Source organism: Pholis gunnellus (genome assembly GCF_910591455.1).
Source record: "Pholis gunnellus genome assembly, chromosome: 5".
NCBI lineage: Eukaryota > Metazoa > Chordata > Actinopteri > Perciformes > Pholidae > Pholis > Pholis gunnellus.
In genome coordinates, this window is record NC_136531.1 from 14,232,451 (window position 1) to 14,248,241 (window position 15,791).

Consider the following 15,791-nt stretch of genomic DNA (forward strand, 5'->3'; position numbering starts at 1 on the left):
CAAATCGTAAGACTGTTCCATAGTTCCCATGGACAGTGTAAACACCAGTCCACCTGCAACTGTCAATACATTAAAACAAGTGGATGTTACTTTGTTCTTTTGCCAATTTAAATACAAACAACTTTGACGTTGGCACACATTCAAACTTCTCCAATAATATACACACATCCGTCACAAAGTGGGTACCTTAATTTGCCTCTTCCAACATGGCATGCTGTTGGTAATATGGTGCAGAATTATTCCAGTACTCACAATGCTATTAATGATATTGGTTACAGGCCAAACATGGGTTAATTAGCCACTACAAGCACTACCAATAAATATCCACAATGTTTATAATAACTAGTAAACTGATATGTCATTACTAACATTCTACCACCACCTAAAATTAGTTAATTGTTCTTACAAGAACAAAGTTACAGCTTTTAAGCAGCCGGTAATCTGAAGAAATGACATGCTATAAATTAAAACTGCACCAAAACTAATAAAACTGCTGCAGAACATGTTAGAAAAGCTGAATTGTTTGTTATTTCGCCCCAAACAGCCAAGTTAGCAAGTTAGCTGTAAGCTAGCTAGCAAGGGACCCTTTGGGATAGCACCGAGTAACTAATTAAAACCAAACTTATCAGAAATATTTACATTTGAACACACATCAGTGTGATAATAACTACCTGAAAGTACATGATAAAAATGTGTTTGACGTGTACTTTGATTTTGTTAGTGATGCCCATGTCCCTATCGCTAACGGTATATAACCTATACTGCAGCCAGCCGCCAGGGGGGGATGGAGATGTTTCGAGTGGCAGCAGGGTTGCCAGGTCTGTATGACAAAAGTACCAAATACCAGAACTCATAATATGCCCCTGCAAAACTATATACACTGGTCCAATAGCTTTGCTATCGTTGCAAAATGTATAGTAACATTTACAAAGTAACACTATAAGCAGTTTTCCCGTAGCGTCCCCAAAATGTTCAATTGTGTCAGAAAGGCATTGAAAGCACCGTTTCTGTGGTTATTTTGCACGTCCTGCCATCAAGTTGCTTAATTTTACAGAATGTATTGTTTCCTGGAAAAGGTAGATAAAGATGAATTAATGTGTGCTGTAGCAGAAAAGAAGCTCACGAATACAGATGATGAAATAAAGTTATTTTAAAATGGTGCCAATTGCACAATCCTGAAGAAATATACTCTTTGGTATTTGATATCGGAAACGTTTTCAAAAGCGATGACGTTTATAGTTCAATTTTTACTTATTAGGCATTTAGAAGACCTTGTAATCCAGTATAAATGGATTAAGTAAGCTGTAAAGGGTCAGTTACCCAAATTATGAAAAATATTTCCTTCGTGAATGGATTTAATTTGTGTTACTCAAAAAAAAAAGGTGACTTCAAACCAGGGACAGACCACAGAACCACTTTCAGCCGTTTTAATAGAGGCTACTTCTTCTGTAGAAAGTGGTTCACTGTGAGGTCTGTGGAGTTTTCAGAGTAACCGGGACATTGTTTTGTCATTCATGAACAGACTGCAGCCATTTCTCCTTCATTGTCATGAGCACCACAAACAAAATTACATTCACCACTATTAGATTGTTAAGAATCTCAAAACCCGGACAAATAAAATAATTTGGTTATTTGGATAAACCGAGTAATTGGCAAACCAACGAGAGGGTTGTCGGAGAGAGTAAATAATAAATCTACATAACATTGAATCATTGAAGTCATTGAATGTAAACCATACATGTTCAGCAAAAAACCTTTATTCCCAGTCACTCTGTAAGACAATGGCAGTTTGAAGCACAACATTTACTACAGTTTCAAGATCGGGTTTGGAGACATATACAGTATTTGGTTTCCAATCCCATGCATTATTTTCACTGTGCGGGTAGACTATGTTGTTATTGCAGTATGTATCTCCGTGACTTCTGTGTCATAAATTACCTGACTGTTCCATCCAGTGAGAAATAACCAACTCTGGTTTCTCTGTAACCTGTCGTCACTCTGCGCCTGTCACTCCCAAATAGCTTCTCGTATGCCCGCTTTCTTGTTGAGTGAAGCCAACCAGTAGCCAATCTCGACTGCGTCTCCTCTCAGTGTCGTCCCTTCCAGTGTGCCGCTTCATCACTTCCTTCCTCACTCCTTCTCCTTAAAGCTGAAGTCACAAACCAGAGACAGATGGTCTGATGGATAGCTAAAGGACGGAAGCCTGTTTGGCCCAATCTGTTCCTCAGTGGGCATGTCCAAAACTGTGTCCACTCTCAGTGTGTCCTGACTGTACCAGATGTAGTCCAGAGTGGTACAGCATTCCCCCGTAGGCCGAATCTTCCACGTCGTGTACTGCGGCTCAGTCAAACCGTCTTGACTGAGTTTCTTATACGCCGAGTCCAAACAGAGAGGCGACGTGATGAAACGTCGGTACACCTCCTCCGTCGGGACTGCGTTGAAATCTCCACATATGAACAGAGGAATGTCTGAGCTGGGGGCACCCGCAGGATCGGCAGACGCATGCTTCTGGACCAGATTCTGGAAGTGTCGCAGGAGGTCGGAGCCCTGGGCGCTGCGGAGCCACTCCCAGCCAGAGCGAGCCTTCAGATGGGTCACGGCCACACACACACATCTCCCCGTGCTCCGACAACGCAGCATCGTCACCACAGCGACCTGTGGCAAGGCAGCAGCGTGTTAGAAGTGCTTAGGAGTGACTTTTTTTTAAAAAATACGTCCAAGATTGGCTTTACACAGATTCTACTCACCTGATTGGTTGGAATCCGCATGGCAGAGAGCCTTATGTTCACGCTATCTAGGAACTCGTACCGCGACTGATCGAAGAACAGAGCGCAGCCGTCGGGACCATTGTTGCCCTCCACATCCAGGCATGGCGACCAGGGTTTAGGGCAAAAGTTGCCGCTGTAACCGAGGCCTGCCAGAACCGGCTGGAAAGTGTCATAGTAGTGGTCGACTTCCTGCAGACACAGGATATGAGGTTTGTAGGTGAGGATCTCCTCTAAGATGAGGTACTTCCTGCGGGACCAGCTGAGGGCCTCCGGGGGACACTGGACGAAACTGTCAAGTCCCTCGCCCAGAGCTGGGGGACAGGAGAAAGAGGGAGATCTGACTTCAGCATAGAGTTCACCTGGAGGAGCTAAACAAAGCTCTAATAGTTTGTTAGCAAGGCGAATTGAAACAGTACTTTGATTCACTCTTCAAACTTTTTTTTTAAATATCTGTTTTTGAAGCTAATGTGAGCTTAGATATATCTACCATGGGCCAGTATGTTCCACTGCATCACCCTGAAGGAGCTGCCGGGGACGCCGTCGCCGTCATTGAGGTGAGTGAACTTCCTGTGGAGGCGAGGTGGTCGGTCCCCGAGGGCCTCTTCACACTGTCGGAGCAGCTCCATTGGATCGGGGGGACACACAGGGGACGCCTTCTGCCCCTGCAAAACAGACATGACCCGTCACCGTTTATGTCACCCGAGGAGGCAGATGACGTCACATATTTCTGAAATTTGCGTTGGGAAACAGAAGAGAAGGAGTCACCTGGCAGAAAGATGGATCCAGGTTTGTGTCTGCAGGCATGTGGGACGGGGGGAGGGGGAGAGGAGAGCTGCTGCTGGTCTGAGTCAGGGCGCTGTACAGCCTGGTGGCCCCTCCACTCATCGGACACACTGATCGGAAGAAGAAAAAAAAGACGACGGTGAGGTGTGTGTGTGTGTGTAAAGATGGAGAATGATAAAACATTCAGAATATTTGTAATTATAATGCCAAATCTGTGTCGCAGTAACTGGAGTTGAGGGATTTTTAAAATTTCAGACACATCTGTAAATGATCAGGAATAGCTCTGACGAGCAGGTGGTGTGGTTTTTTTAATTTAATGTCTCTGATTTTGAGACAGGGGAGTGAGCACCTTTCATACTCTGCTGAAAAGTACCGGTAATCTGGTGCAGCCTAATTGTGACAAAACCCTGCTTTTTTTAGTTCACACAGTGGATTAAGTATTTCTGCTTCATGGGTGCAGCTCAGCTCACTTTTTGTCCCGCCTCAACATCTGTCCACTCACATCTGTCTCTAACCGTTAGATGCTCCACCTTGGTCGCTAGTTATTAACTGTGTCTGTCTGCTGTTTGGTGCTGGGTAGGTAGCGTACAGTGGGTCTATGTGTGGAAACGAGGTTGATGAGAGGAGTAATTATTAAAATATTAAAATATCTAAACGTGGCTACAAAGCTGCATAAAGCAGAGGGGAACAGCAGAGTCTCCATTTTTACATATTGATTATAGCAGCTTTAAAAATGGCATGAATACTGTCAATGCCACACACACACACACACACACACACACACACACACACACACACACACACACACACACACACACACACACACACACACACACACACACACACACACACACACACACACACACACACACACACACACACACACACACACACACACACACACACACACACACGGGCCATCTGCTCATGCAGTTTATGCCTCAATGAGCAGTTAACATAGTGGCTGTTTGTTTGCGAGAGCTTTGAACTGCAGCAGGTCAAACCAAAGTGGGTCAAATTGACTGGTAGTTAGACGTCAGGCCTGTACACGTCCAAGTGTTGCAGACAAATGAGTAATATTCAAAATACGTAAGCTTAACTGAAGTTTCACTTAAACTACATATTATGAACAGCATTAGGTCGCCAACATTACAAAAGAAAACACACTAATATTTGTGCTTTCATTTTCTAAAAGCAGATGTATTTCAGCCAAATAACTCCCAGCAAGAGTCCTAACCGGTTCGCATAAACACTAAATACAGAGCAATGCAAATCTGAAGGAAAAAAGGAGAAAATGCACAAAACTGAGACCATTGGTCTGTCAAACAAATGCTGGTGACTAACTTTCTCCCCGTCTCCTCTAGACCAGAACTATACGACTATAAAAGGAGAGATCAGATACGGATGTTTAAGATCCATCCACTTATGTACGAGTCAGCTGGCACTCCTTCCCGCATAGAAAACAAACCCTGGTGCATTTAGAGACCTTTGAACTCTTTCTCACAACAATGTTAATAATTACGCGAGGCCCTGTTTATATCCATAACAGCACCAGCCAGACTGAATACGGTGATTCAATCCACACTCTCTGCTCCACAGCACCACCAGATACACAGAACCTCACTCCCCTCTGGTTTCTAATGTTGTACGTTCAAAATCAAAGCCAAAAATCACCGTATCCACAGTAAAATAGAGAATATCTGCCTCCTACCCATAGTCTCCATCGCTGTCCACAGCTATGTCCACTCTGCACTGGAGTAAATTGTCCTTAACGCTGGCGTCACCCTAAGAGATGCTGTATGTTACTGTCAGCAGAGTTAAACCTGTGACAACAGTGACAATGACTATTTGTCAATGTGAATGCGGAATTGTGATGTCTCGCCTCCCACTCCCGCCTATAAAGCCTCGGGGAGGGAGGGAGGGAGAGAGATTAGGAAGTATAGACGTCACCAGGCCAGATGGACTATTGCAGGTCATGCGCATGTGAGGGAGAGAGGGATACGCTGCGCAACCCAAACCGCTGCCCTCTCACACCGTCCCACACACGCAAGCGTGAGCGTGCAGCAGATATATATTACTGAGACATAAATTGTACTTTCAAAAAGGCATAAAACCACAGTAACATGGAGTCACACCCTCACAAATACCCACACATAGAAGAAGTCATTGTCCAAATGGAGAATAGGTACATTTCAACGGTTGACAGTTGACGGTTGACTCAGATAAACAAGACTGAAGGAACGTGCTGAGACTGTGTGCGTTTTGCAATAACAACTTCCTCAGTCTGCATGTTGTAACAGCACACGGGGCACTTTGATCACAATTTACCGTCACCACTGTGACATCAGTTATCTTCCGTGTACAGTAGTACTTTTCCAAACTGATAGAGCTAAAATGTAATAACATTTCGAGGTACCCCTAAGGAGTCACAACATAAATGTGAGATTAAAGAAAACACATTTCTGCAACACATAATTATACTTTTTGGGGGTTTTGCTCATCTTTTTTTGGTAAAACCTCACTATAAAGAAAGGAGACGGTTTTCCTTCTTCCGCTGTGTTGCTTTGACGTCAGCGTGTCACACACAGATCAGCAGACATTGCCGTGACAAAGAACTGAAAGCTCTGTTGACTTGTGAGTGGTGACTCACCTCTGCAGACGCAAGTCTGAGTGTTGCGTCTCTTCACACAGGTCACAACACAATCATGATCGGTGCCGGCGCGAGACTGACAAACATGATTTCTTCAGAAAAAAATGTTTTTAAGCAGCAGGAACAAATAAAATCATCTTCCACAAGCAACTGATGTCCAAAACGTACGTACGTGCGTGCGTGTGTGCGTGTGTCCTGTGGACAACCTCTTGTGGCTCCAGGCAGAATAATTTACTGTTGTGGTGTTTGTGTGCGTGAGAGGGAGAGCATGTCACTATATCCTTTAGTGGCATATTGACATGTCCACATTGAAGAACAGCTGCCTCATGACATTTCAATGCGTGTGTGTGGGTCCATCAGGTCATTCATTTCTATTCTTTATGTGTTAATGTATATATATATATATATATATATATATATATATATATATATATATATATATATCATTGTCTTTTGGCATCATGTTGTATTGTAAATGTTAAATGATATACATATGTCTTTCTGGAAAACTTGAAAGCATATCAATAATTGAAATGATATCTTAATCTCTGTGGGATTGATCAGATCAATAACAGACTGTGAGGCTGTACTAACGCACAGCAGTGCTGTGGGCTAACTACTAGCATGCTAACATTTGCTAATTAGCACTAAAGTTAAAGTGCAGCTGAGGCTGATGGGAATGCTATCAATGTTGCAGGTATTTGGTAATAAACCAGTGTACTGACAAAATGATGAAATTGTATTTCAATGAGTGACGTGCAGATGCATGCGTGTGATATCCTGCAGACCCCAAGGTCAGCATCGTGTATGTTATCTAGTTTGTGGTATTAAATTGCTGCTTTACTCTCTGACCTTTAGACAGGCAGCCTCCTCCACTGCCAAGCCGAGTGAACACAACACAACACAACACGTACTCCAACATATAGGGGCCACTCAACCCATACATATGCATCTTTATCTTTTTATTTCTTAGTTTATGTTGCTGTTTTATTGCCTTGCTTTTGCTGCTTTGTCTGTTAAAGCACTTTCTTAACTCTGTTTTTAAAGGTGCTATATAAATAAAGTTATTATTATTAAAGTAGTTATTACCTTGCATTAGTTATGATGGCTTGTTTTAGTGGTGAACAAACATGAACCGCTTGTCTCTCAGTACAGTATGAGACGACATAAGTTACAATGAAAGAATCACAGCAGTTAAAAGCTACCTTTGTCACATCATGCAAAGTACTTGTCAAAGTCATTCTGACATTGGAAATATACTAAAATATCATATATTAGAGCTATAGACTTGAGATTGGAAAGTAGTTGTGGTGTTACCAACTGTCTAAGCTACAACATTAACAAGCTGCTGGGACTTGAATAAGAAAAACAATGCATGGACACACATCGCTCAGGACTACTCTGAGGATAACTGTCTCACACTCACAAGAGACCAATAGTCCACACAGTTGGTCCGTAGTCTGGCTAAACGTTCAAAATATAAATCTATATATATTAATTACTTTAGGGGAGTGCTTAAAGAGCGCTAGTACTCCCCCTTATACACGTCTTGGCATCCGTATCGGCTCGTATCAGCGATCTCCTGCTATCTCTTCTTATTCCTATTTATTTAGTCTTTCTTTCAGCATGTTTTATTCTACTCTGTCAGTCATAATCAGTTGTTTTATTTGGGCTCTGCATCTTCTATAGTAGGGCCTATAATACTCCAATAATATTCTACCTGAAACATTATAGGGCAAAGGTTGTGTGTTCGTATGCCTTCAGCCTGGAATCATCAACAGACAGATAGGTATGTATGCGCATGCAGAGCAGAGGCCTGTGAGCGCTTCATTCAGCTTTTAGGAGCAGAGTCCCAGTCAAGATGCTCGGACACATTATGCAGCAGGATAAAGGGACACACTGTGAAATCCTACAGTCAATAAAAGATACCAGATACTACTGATATTGTGGAGCAGTCACAGACAGACGCAGCCTGACAGAGAGAACGTACTTTAGGTAATTCAAAGTCCCTTAGAAGCAAAAAAAAAACTCAAATATATGATAGAATACAATGTGACCGTACCGTAGAGATACAGAGACTGTGGCTGCCAGATCACACGGCACAAAAAAGGAGTTTCAGAGCAACGTTTACTTCTTATTTATCTGACGACTTACCTTCGTTACTGGAGTTAACTGTTCACCTCCCCTTCAGCTGTACGCGTGCAGCTGCCGTCGTGTTTTTCCGGCGATCCTTCTCTGGTCCCAATAGCTCGAGTGTGACTCGAGGCGCTGGGAATGTTTCTCTGTGTGCGCGCGTTCAGTGGGTGGTTGATTGACCCTCTAGCTGCAGGGTAAGGTCACAGTGGGGAGAAACACGGCCTCTTCTGACATCTGCTGGTACACAGGTGTCACACTTCATACAGTCTGAAGAGGAAGAACAGATGATGGGCAATTATATTTACACATTGGGGAGTTAATATGGCAGCAGATGGATGTGACAGGCAGCAGGTTAAAAAATAAGCGACCCAACACTTTGAATTTTACTAGTGACTGTTCTTCAAACTTGTCAATCAATCAGTTTCTTTTTTTTTTTACATTAGCATGGTCATTTGGTTTGGTTTGCTACACTAACACTTAAAGCATTTATCAAAAAAACAAATGTATTATAAATAAGAAAAAGCAGGAGGAAAACTGCAGTTATTGTGCGTTATTGTGCATTCTCCAACAACCAATTGGTAAATAAATATACATGGAATAATAACGGTCTGTATTTCCTTTAACTATTTGAGCATCACAATGACAGAAACAGTTAAACTTGTGATTTAATTTACAGATTTGGGAGAAATGGTGAAGTTAGTTAGTTGTTGTTTTCTTCACGTTTCTTTATTTCAGTGCGAGGAAGAAGAACATGATGGTGTATATGACAGAGACTCAGAGAGAATAATAATAATAATAATAATGACGACAAAGTGGAGAAAGCAGCCAATAGTTTGGATTTACTTGGTGAAGTCAAAGTACAAGTGGAGTCACATCACTAACAAATGTGTCTCACATTCAGATGAGTCATCTGCTGCTCTCACTGTACACACACTGTACGTTTTAAAGCTCTATACTTTACCTTTGTTGTTGCTTTAGTGACTTCATTATGATTTCATTAGTAACACCGTGTGCATAGCAAAAATAAAGAAAAGTAATACATTTGTGGCCTGTTATAGGACTTGGTGAACAAGTAGAGATGGCGCACATCTCCGACAGAACAAATACAAAGTGCTTTACGTTGAATATTGCAGTGTTTAAAGCAGACATTTAGATTTGTCGTTGCGGGGAAAAAAGAACAAGAAGAACTAATAACATTCACAATAGCTCTGTTTCAGCAATTAAGGCAATACAGAAATGAATCAAGTTATAAGTGACACACGTTTGACTAATTAAAATGTCGTGATGAACGTCTTCACTACTCAAAACGAACGCAGCATCTACTACACACCATTAATCCAATCATGTCAACATGAAGAGAAGCGTAAGGAGTGAAGAATATGTCACAGTTTCGGTGTTTTCATCTTATGTTGCTGTGAGCTTTATTACAAATGAATATCAACTTTGTATTATATGTATTATATATTACATCCACAGACACTACAGGTCATCTGAAGCCTGCCGTCCTAGAATTGGTTCATCCCCCAGTCGTTGGCTGAAGTCTAACATTTGGTGGTGCAGAAGTGTGCCGACGTCGCCCAGCTGTTGTCTCCTGGTCTTCAGGTGGCTCAACATGGCACTCATCGACCCCAACAGCACAACGTCGCTCTTCTGACTGTCCCGAGTTACCGCCAAATCCTCTTTCCGTACATCCCGTAAGCTCTCAAACAAGGTCTTGATGTCCCGCTTGAACTGGTGAACCTCCTGCCAGTACCGGTCTTTGTCCTCTCTGGCTCCGTCCATATCCTCCGACATCTGTCTGATGGAGAGATGCAGCCTGCTGTTCTCCACGCGGACCTGCTCCAGTGATACGCTGTTGTTATAGATGCTTATCTCTACAGCTCTCAGCTCCGAGGCCTGTCTATCGAGCACGTCCATGTGACTTTCTCGCAGCTCCTCCAGCTCGGTCTTCATTTCCTGTTTGGGCTGAAGCAGAGAGCCCGTTTCCTCCTTCAGGCCCTGGATCAACAGCTCCAGATCGCTTCTCTTCCCCCTGAGCTCGGAGGTCAGCGTATTCAGTCTCTGGTCCCTGGATCGCTCTTCATTCCACTTTGCAACCACCTTCTTCAGCATCTCCTCTTCCTCCTCCACCTCCCTCTGCTTCTCCCTGCTGGCCCTCGTGATGCTCATGGTCTCTGCAGTGCACCGCTCTATTTCCTCACAGTGTTTGGCCTCTATATGTCTGTACTCCACCTCACACTGGGTCACATGTCTCATCAGCAGGTCAGCATTTGAGCTCTTGGGCTCACGCTTCTGGAGTGCGGCCTCCTCTCGTCGAAGCTCCTGGTATCTCCTCCTGGTGTCGTCGATATCCGAGGTCACCTTCGCTACTTGCTCCTCCTGCACCCTCTTCGCCTCCTCCAGGAGCCCCCCTAGCCGCCTCTTCTCCTCCTCCAAATGACTGATGTTCTTCTTCTCCGTCTCGATGTTATCGCACAACTCCCTCCGATTCCCCTCAAACACGCGCTTGGTGATCACCTCAGTCTCCAGGAGGTCTCTGGTCTGCTTGTCCATCTCTTTGATCTCCTTGCTGTGTTTGACTATAGAGACAATGCGCTCCTCCAGCTGCAGCTTGGATCGCTCCAACTGCTGCGAGACGTGGGCATACTCTTCCCTCACTTCGTTTTCTTCATAACACGGACGCTTGAATACCTCGTAGAGTTCAGCCAGGGAGTCTTGAAAGAGCAACGTCGATGCTCGAACCTTCTCCGTTTCATCTTCCACTGTGGCGATTTCTTCTTTAAGACGCTGGACGGCAACACAGAATACTTCCTCTAACTCCTGCAACTCCTTCGTCAGCGTTTCTCTCTGTTGCCTCAATTCTGAATGCGTTTGAGTTTCCCCCTGCAGCTGCTGCTCGCTCTGGCACTGAGAGGCTGTCAGTCTGCGTAAATTGCTCTCCAGCTTGGCCATGTCCATCTCGAGCTCCCCCAGATGCTTATGGGTTTCTCCTTTCTTATCGTTAAGTCTGTACAATTCTTCTCTCCTCATCCTGATCGATTGCTCCTGCTGCTTCAATCTACCCTCCGCCTGGTGCAGCTCTCTGGACAGGTTGTCTTTGTTCACCGTGAGAGCCTCTCTCTCCAGCACCATATTTCGCTGAAGTGTCACCGTGTCCCGTTCGACAGCGGCGATGCAGGACTTCAGCTCGTCTATCCGGTCCCGTGTCTCCTCCAGCTCCCTCGGCAAGTCCCACTTTGAGGTGATTTGCTCATTCTGAAGCGCGACGATCTCTTCGTGTTCGGCCTTCACCCGCTCTCGCTCTGGGCACAGTGCTTCCTTCTGGCTCAAGAGTGTTTCCTGTCTCTTCACGGTGGCTTCTTCTAGCTGAGAAACCCCGTTGAGGTCTTTGCGCAGCTGCTCTATCTCTTCAGCATAAGATGCCCGGGCTGCTGCTACGTCGGTCATAATTTCCTGCCTCATTCTTCCTCTTATATTGTCAATTTGGTGTCTCAGCTTGCTGTTTTCTATGCTTTCCACTTCTAAATGCTCATGAGCCGCACGCAGAGCCACCTCCAGTTCAGTGACCGCAGTAGTGATCTCCGTCAGGTGGAGGCTGGCTTCAGCGGAGAATGGCACGTCGTCCTCTTTCAGCTGCTTGTCCAGCTCCTTTAAATGCTCGAGAGCAACCATGACGGCCGGGAAGTCCGGGACCAGGCAAGAAGCCATTTTTTAATCCGTGTGCTTTATGCTCGTCAGTGTGTCTGCAGTACGTTCAGTTATACTCTACCATGGCAACAACTAGCCCACCACAAAGAAGAAGAACACAGCATGCTACGGCAAGCCCGAGGGGCCCCATTGTTGTAAGCAGTGGCTACCCAGAAGCTAATCTCAGTCAGTAGGCGAACGTTACGTGAAACTAATGTACGTTACCGCAAGAAACTAAGCTATAGTTAAGTTATAAACAGATAAGATGAGGACTTTATTGATCCCATTCTAATTGTTACATCAGCTCAATAGTCAAAGAAGCTATGAAAATACGTACTGCGGTCAGGTCAGCAGACACTCGGATCTCCGTGATCAACCCAGCAGACACGTATATTTGAGTGCGCCTATATACTGAGATTCACGGTAAACGCATTCAAACGGCACAGATCGGGAGCGAGCGGACTATGCAAAGTTAGCGGAAAGATTAACGTGAGACGACATCCGGATTTCAAAATAGGATGTCAACTAAGCGTATATACAAATTGCATTTGTGGAAATAATATTACATTAATTATATTAACATTAAGTATAAAACATGTTACCTGCATCTCGTGAGTTAAAGGGAAAATACAACTAAATTGTGTCTTTATTCTTTGATTTGAGGGTTGCTGGAAAGATAATGAAATTTATATCTGACTTACTGATATGTATGTGTTCAGGACATTTCTGACCACATTCAAACAAAAATCAAGCATTTTAACTGTACCAATTAAGATATGTTATGAAATGCAAACTGTGAACTGAAAATGTGTCAAATCTCAGATTCGATGTTCTGCTCCGACACAATGTTGACTCTGTGTCGTGTATTGGGCTTTGCAGTCAGCTAAACTCTTCATCATACTCTTCCTCCAAGGAACAGACCAGCGTGTTGTATATGGACAGGTTTAATATGAAGAAGTGTGAAACTACAAAACAAACATACAATCACATATTAGTTTTGATCAAACTTAAATGCTGTGTATAACAATACTGGAAACGTACATTGCTGTGCCATCTACATATCTTCATCAGTTTCATGTTGCACATGTCATCAAACTATTTTCTAATTAGAACCAACTAACAAAATAAACCCTCAGAAATACCTAAAGCTATAAAAGTAAATCATACTCACTGGCATTGCCACTCAGAGGGTCAGAAAATGCAGGATGAATGAGGATATTATTGCACAATCACTTGAATACAACGGAGTCATGTTGTCAACAAACCAGGAAAAGGAATCCGTAATATAATAATAATATGTCTAAAACAAAACTCCCCCGATGTGATAATAATTGGCACTACCATTAATCAGTATAGTTGTTGTTGCTGTTATTCAGCGGGTCATATTTTTATCTTATTTTATCATGTGTGTTTTATTTTCCATCCTGTTTTCCAGTTTTATGTTCATTCTATATGTTCCCTTATTGAAGAGGATTTTTTTGCTGCATTTCGTCTTCTTATTATATAATGATTAGAATCCAATATTGTAATACACATCATTCTGAAATGGGCCATCCTGCATTATGAGTTATTTTACTTTTGGTAAGCCAATACTTACACCAATACTGAGAGCTCAATGAGAAGTTCCAGTTGAGAGAGAGATTGAGTATTATGAGAGTTTAACTTCTCTCTTGGTGGGAAATGTCTGACAATGGGGTACCATTTGACTCCAAACTTTTTTCAATGTCTTCCTTAGTTGCCCTTTAGAGCACAATGAACCCTCTGGTTGTCTTTTTAGATCATTCTCACCTGACAGAAACACACACACAAGGCCAGATTAACCTGCTCGGAGGTTCCTAAAGAAAATGTAGTTTTGGGGTCATATATTGGCCCCCTGATTCCTCAAACTCTGTTTGGCAATTATTTAATGTGGTGATTTGAAATATGCAGCATGCCGGAACGATATCAACTTACATAAGAAAGATATTATTTAGATTTTGACATGGGACCCCTGTGCAAGACTGTGCCCAAAATGAGATGGAAATGCAGGAGCAACCTTGAGTTCCTTATTGTTACAAATCATATTTAGCAGTCCATATTCCCAATCAAGTGTGCGATTAATTTGATAAACAGAAACTAATTGCCAGACAGCGAATTTGAGTTTTTAGACTTGAAGTTTGTGCAGCTCTATTAACAACAGGACCTGGCAGCCCTGACCCGTCGCAGTGTGCTGTCGTTGGTCGACAAATAAAGACGTAGCAAGCATAGAAATATAGCAGGTAGACTATGCAACTACATCTAATGGCTGTCATCCTATGTGTTTTTATTTTTATTTTTAGGAAAGCCCCTAAAAGTGTGTGGACTTTCTGTTGTCTCAAAATATGTATATATTAGAGTTTAATTTAATTAATTTAAATTAATGTGCTGGTCACGATGACATGGATTTGGTTTGTTTTTTCACACAGAAAGTTTTCATCATCATTAACATACACTAACAGTACATTTAAAATACTGCATCAAAATAATGGTGTAATTTTCCACCTGATTTATTTTCATCTAACCTAACTCTACCATCAATGCTGCAGCCAGAAATATACGAAACACTGTTCCGACTTAAGAATATGGGACTTTTTGTATCATTGATGTGGGTACCAGCACATAGAGGAGTAAAAGGAAACGAAAGAGCAGATAAATTAGCAAAACAAGCTTTAGAAAGGCAGCACAAGACAGACATTTTACTCAGCAAAGCAGAAGTTAAATCAATAATCAAAAGAAACATTATTAAGGAATGGCAGCATAGTTGGGATGTAGGAGAAACAGGAAGACATCTTTATGCTGTTCAGAGAGAAGTTGGCAAAGGGAGGCCATCTAGAAGAAGCACCACAGAAGAAAACATATTAACCAGACTGAGGATTGGGCACACAAGGTTGAACAAAACAATGCAACTAATAAATATACACCCAACAAGACTATGTGAGCACTGTCAAATACCAGAATCTGTAGACCATATAATTTGTCATCATTGCCAGAAATGCACACTCGAGCGAGACAGGTTGAAGAGGAAGTTGGGAGTTGAGGAACTAAACCTAAAGGGTGCATTAACCTTGGGGGCAAGAAATATACTACTGTGACCGAGCGTCTTGGGTTCGTGTATTAGGGCACTTATCAGATAGTAATAAGTGGAGTCGGGAAATCAGACATCTTGATCAGCCCATGGCTTCTCTCGTTTTATTCTTGTTTTCACCCCTTCGACCAGAGGCGGGAGTTGCTCCTTCTCTACGGCAACCCTCAAGGGACATATCATCTTCAACACCAAAACGACAAAACATGAGACAGTCTGTTACATAACAATACGTGAAAGAAACAGGATTGAGTAAAATAATTTAAATCACCGAAATGATAGAACTCCCTTTTTGTTTTGTTTTGTTTTTGTTTTGTTTTGTAGGGGGATAGGTTACTCTGGTCCACACTCCAATACAGTAGGTGGCGGGAATGCGCCTTTCACTGGATGCCATCCGCCATACAACTTAAAATAAGAAGAAGAAGAAGAAGAAGAATGCTGCTGCCAGCTAGCAGAGCGGACAGCCTGCAGAAAACGGCCACAGAAACATGGATCTAATCAGTAAACCAAGAAGCAAGTCGATTGTGTGGCTGTATTTCGGCTTGAAAGCAGACGATAAGGGACAACCTCTGAACTCTGGGGAGGCCATTTGTCGTTTGTGCCGAAAAATAGTACTCGCTAAAGGTGGAAATACCACGAATTTAAGAAGTCATCTGAGACGTCGACA

At 42.9% G+C, this 15,791-nt stretch overlaps 2 protein-coding genes across 3 annotated transcripts; both read right to left on the reverse strand.

The window, feature by feature from the left end:
* Positions 1 to 1,737: 1,737 nt before the first annotated feature.
* On the reverse strand, positions 1,738 to 12,456 carry noctb (nocturnin b). 2 transcript variants are annotated; one of them, XM_079159965.1, is made up of 6 exons: positions 12,362 to 12,456; positions 8,356 to 8,604; positions 3,534 to 3,661; positions 3,256 to 3,430; positions 2,748 to 3,079; positions 1,738 to 2,655 (listed from the first exon to the last, which is right to left on the reverse strand). In XM_079159965.1, the coding sequence occupies exons 3-6, from the start codon at positions 3,651 to 3,653 to the stop codon at positions 2,131 to 2,133; spliced, it is 1,152 nt and encodes a 383-aa protein (XP_079016091.1). In that variant the 5' UTR covers positions 3,654 to 3,661; positions 8,356 to 8,604; positions 12,362 to 12,456; the 3' UTR covers positions 1,738 to 2,130. The 2 variants fall into 2 exon arrangements, with proteins under 2 accessions (XP_079016091.1, XP_079016090.1); XM_079159964.1 differs by lacking the exons at positions 8,356 to 8,604; positions 12,362 to 12,456 and adding an exon at positions 5,263 to 5,386.
* Positions 9,817 to 12,045, reverse strand: ccdc175 (coiled-coil domain containing 175; the record flags this gene model as incomplete). Its single annotated transcript, XM_079160012.1, has 1 exon — positions 9,817 to 12,045. The coding sequence occupies one exon, from the start codon at positions 12,043 to 12,045 to the stop codon at positions 9,817 to 9,819; it is 2,229 nt and encodes a 742-aa protein (XP_079016138.1).
* Positions 12,457 to 15,791: the final 3,335 nt, after the last annotated feature.